Source organism: Galeopterus variegatus, unplaced genomic scaffold (genome assembly GCF_000696425.1).
Source record: "Galeopterus variegatus unplaced genomic scaffold, G_variegatus-3.0.2 Scaffold1528, whole genome shotgun sequence".
In the NCBI taxonomy this organism is placed as follows: Eukaryota; Metazoa; Chordata; class Mammalia; order Dermoptera; family Cynocephalidae; genus Galeopterus; species Galeopterus variegatus.
In genome coordinates, this window is record NW_007727639.1 from 85925 (window position 1) to 90778 (window position 4854).

Here is a 4854-nt window from a genome sequence, read left to right on the forward strand (position 1 = left end):
GTATGTGGGATCTGAACCCTCGGCGGGAGCACTGCCGCGCTCCCAAGTGGCGCACTGTAGCAGTGCGCCACCGGGCTGGCCCAGTATAGTTCTTTTTAGAATATTCCTTGCACTATGTTCCAAGAGTTATATAACACATTCCCAGGTATTAAGATTTAACTTTTATCACATATACACATCTACTTTCCTTCCCTCATAGGAGGTCCACTAATCTCTTGTTTCCTTTTCTCTTCATATATCCATATCTTGAGATCCCATTTGGTTTCATCTGTTTTTTGGTTAGAGTATTCACATTCTTTAATATCATTCTTATAACCTGAGAAATATATATGATCTGTGTATACAGGACTCTTGATTTTCACACTATTTCTCTCAATAACCTGTATATGTTTTTTCACTATCTTCTAATTTCCGCTGCTGCAGATGACAAGTCTGATGTCAGTCTGGTTATTATTCTTTCATATGTATTTGTTATTTTTACCTAGAAACTTGTAATTTTTTTCCACATCAGGATATGCATAGGTGTTTTCTCATCTGTTCAATCTGAGTGTAGGTGAGCCCTTTCAATCTACGGGGAAATTTTCTTTTATTAGTATTTATTTATTGTCTTTCCATCTACTCCTTTTCTCTTTCTTGAGCACCTATAATTCCAATGGAAGATGTCCTGCATCTACTTTCTACTTCTCTTACCCTCCTACCTTTTTCTTCCTATTTCCCCTTTTTTAAATTTACCTCTGCTTTAAGATATTTCTTGCACTTGATTTTTTAGGATAACTCACATCTCAATAATATTTATATTCTTCTTCAATTCCTTTAGTTAATTGTTTGAGAATGTTTACCTTTTTTTTTTTATCTATAGGAAGTCTTTGTATTGTCTTAAATCTCCTTATTTGCTCCTATTTTTGTTTTTACTTAGATTTTCATCTGCTCTTCTAGAAGTTGTACTTCTCTGGTTGTATATTGTGAAACTTCTTCCTGATCATTGTCTGCCTAGTGAGTGCCCTAAGAAAAGTCAGTATTTTTCTATTTAAGTTTAATGAGACTTAGGTGTAGTTGTTGGACTATCCATGAAACTTCTTCCTGATCATTGTCTGCCTAGTGAGTGCCCTGAGAAAAGTCAGTATTTTTCTATTTAAGTTTAATGAGACTTAGGTGTAGTTGTTGGACTATCCTAATAAGTATGAACCCAGCAGGTACCAGAAGTCCAAGTGGTTTTTATCCCCATGGGTATGTAGGGCAATGCAGTCCCTACCCTAGCTCAGTCCTTCTGCCCCTTGAATCCTCTCTGTTATCTAGTCTACCTCAAGGTCAAGGAAGACTCAGTCCACCTATTTAACTACTTCTTTGCCTTTTAGAAAAGGCCCAACACAAACGTATGATGCCAATATGACATTTCCCCACCCCTGGGGATTGCACAGATCTCTCAGTGACAGGCTCTTCCCAGGATGCAGCACTTCCAAGTCTTTGCTTCTGGAATCCTCTGGTACTCTTCTGTAATTGCTTGTTCAGTGGAGGAGGAAAGCCTCACATCGGTTCTCTCTGCCAGGACTTCAGTGAACCCTAAAGCCTTAGTGATAGAGATGCTAGTTGCCTACTGACTCTTCATTCTCCCTTTCTTTCTTAATTAAACCCCAATTCTGTCTGAGGAGGCAAAACTGCACGACTAAGACTGCATTGACTTGGTTCTGGCCAATGGCTATTGGGAGGGGCTTCTGAGAAAACTACTGTTTTCCTAATAAAAAGGGAGAGATTGTGCCAAGAGCCAGGTTTCTGCCCTTTGCTTTTTACTCTCCTTCCTACCAGAAACACAGACTTGAAGCCTGGAGGTAGAGCCCACATTCCTCAACTGTGAGGATGAAAACCATACCCAAGGATTGGTGCAGCAGAAAGCTGGAGGGAAACATTATTATAAACCTTCTCAAGCAGCTACACTACCCTAGTTCCACATTTCCTGTTATGAGAAAAATAAACCACTATTTAGTTTACATATTGTAACTGGGTCTCTGTTATATGCAGCCAAACACAATTCTGACTAAATATGTCCTCACTTATACCCAGTTGTTCATAAGTTTTAGCAGCCACCTGACTTACAAGTGATTTCATTCAGAAGTTGCAAAGAGATTGGAGGTAGGAATGAAGAGGAAAGGAGCTGTACTTAGACTCCCTGAATCCTCTTGATACTACAATGTTGAATGAAGTTTAATCTGTAACACTCATTCATTCACTATTTATTAAGAGCCTACTATATGCCAGGCAATAAACTGGGTGCTGAAAACAAAAAACAAAGATCTCAACCCTGGCATTTTCTTCATTTAAATTTCCTTCGTAGGCTATCTTTTGCCTTCCTCCCAAGGTACTAAGATGCTATGAGTGGGAAGGGTTTTGGTTTGGGGGAACTTATTACAGTGTTGCAATGTCTTCCCATGGTTCTCAATATAATAAAAGGGAAACAAGCAGGCTGATTTCTAACCCAAAGCATAAGTTCCTCCTGGTACCTTCATGGGTATCGTCATCCAGGTCTGCCAGAGTTGGTGCATTAGGAAGTGAATACATGGAAGACTGGGTGAGTTGAGTCAGTTTTGAGATGCTGTTAATTGCCATGCTGCCCAATGGAATGATGTGCTCTATGGAACATTAAAAAGGAGAATTATATAGAGTACAGCCTGGTTACAAGGGTCATATGGTTTCTGCTTGAAAACCTAAGCCCAGGACCTGCCAACCCTCAGGCCCCAAGGGAGGAACAGGGAGCTGAGCATCAGCAAAAATCCCTGTCACTGCTGCAGACACCAGGGTGAAACGAGTGGACCATGAAACCCTCTGCCACAATGACTAAACATCAGTGGAGAGATACTAGAAATATGAAAAACCAAGAAAGTACGACACCACCAAAGGAACATAATAACTCTCAAGTTCTAGAGCCTATAGAACAGGAAATCCTTGAAATGACTGTCAAGGAATTTCGAGCAAAAATTCTAAGGAAATTAAGTGAGATACAAAAAGACACAACTACACAACAGAATGAAATGAGAAAACGTATATAGGATCTGGACCTGAAAGAGGAAATGTACAAAGAAATCAATGCCCTGAAAAAGAATGTACCAGAGCTTGTGGAGCTGAAGGATTCATTCAATGAAATAAAAAACACAACAGAGAGCTTAACCAGCAGACTAGAACAAGCAGAAGAGAGACTTTCTGACCTTGAAGATGGCCTATTTGAAATAACACAGGCAGACAAAAAAAAAAGAAAAAAGAACTAAAAAATTGAAGAAAATCTAAGAGAGATAACAGACAAGCTTAAGTGCTCAAATATCCAAATCATGGGTATTCCAGAAGGGGAGGAAAAAGGAAATGGCATTGAAAACATATTCAATGAAATAATAGCAGTAAGTTTCCCAGGTACAGGGAGAGATACAGATCTTCAGATTTAGGAGGCTCAAAGATCCCCAAACATAACCCCAAATGGTCTTCACCAAGATATGTTATAGTCAAATTGGCAAAACTCAAAGACAAATAAAGAATCTTAAAAGCTGCAAGAGAGAAGTGTCAAGTCACCTATAAAGGAGCCCCTATAAGCCTAACATCAGACTTTTCACTGGAAACACTAAAAGCCAGAAGAGAATGGGATGATATATTCAAAATACTAAAAGACAAAATTTGCCAGCCAAGAATACTTTATCCAGCAAGGCTATCTTTCCAAAATGAAGAACAAATAGTATATTTCCCAGACAAAAACTGCTGGAGTTTACTACCACATGGTCAGCCTTACAAAAATTCTCAAGGTAGTACTGTGTCTGGTACCTGAAAAACAACCAACACTACCATGATTAATCAAGAAAGAACAAGACTCACCAGTAAAACAAAAATGCAAACAATAAATAGAAAAGAAGCTTATCTGCCATCTCAAGGAACCAACAAACACAGAAGACAAACAGTAAAATCAGAAAGAAAGGAACAAAAGATAATTAAAACATCCAAACAAAAATCAATAAAATGCTAGAAGTAAATCAATACCTTTCAGTAATAACTCTTAATGTAAAAGGATTGAATTCCCCACTCAAAAGACACAGACTGACTGACTGGATTAAAAAGGTGGACCCAACTATATTCTGCCTTCAAGAGACTCACCTCACATGTAAAGACACATATAGACTAAGAGTGAAAGGATGGAAAAAGATACACCATGCAAACAGAAATGAAAAACGAGCTGGAGTAGCTATTCTTACATCAAATAAAATAGACTTTAAACCAAAAACTGTAAAAAGAGATAAGGGCACTATATAATGATAAAAGGATCTATCCTACAGGAAGACATAACAATCATACATACATATGCACCCAACATTGGAGCAGCCAGATTTATAAACCAAACACTATCAGACCTAAAGAAAGAGATAGACACTAACACCATAATAGCAAGGGACCTGAACACCTCACTCTCAACATTGGACAGATCATCTAGGCAAAAAATCAACAGAGAAATACAAGATCTAAACACTACTTGAGACCAACTGGATTTGGCAGATATCTACAGAACATTTCATCCAATAACCTCATAATATTCATTCTTCTCATTAGCACATGGAACATTCTCCAATGGATTAAAAGTAGAAATCAATAATAAACAAAACTCTGGAAACTATACAAACACATGGAAATTAAACAATATTCTACTTACTGACATATGGGTCCAAGAAGAAATTAAACAGGAAATCAAAAAAATTTATTGAAAATATGAAAACAATGACACATCATGCCAAAACCTGTGGGATACTGCAAAATCAGAACGAGGGGGGGGGGTGAATTTATCACATTAAATGCTTACTTCAGAAGAATGGAAAGATGGCAAGTAAACAA

At 37.9% G+C, this 4854-nt stretch overlaps 1 protein-coding gene across 3 annotated transcripts in view; it reads right to left on the bottom strand.

Moving 5' to 3' along the window:
* Positions 1-4854, bottom strand: part of TPGS2 (tubulin polyglutamylase complex subunit 2) — a 55764-nt gene that overhangs the window by 12798 nt on the left and 38112 nt on the right. For all 3 annotated transcript variants that reach the window (XM_008577534.1, XM_008577533.1, XM_008577532.1), the window contains one exon: positions 2496-2624. In XM_008577534.1, the coding sequence (XP_008575756.1) occupies positions 2496-2624 (129 nt within the window). The remainder of the gene's footprint in view (positions 1-2495; positions 2625-4854) is intronic.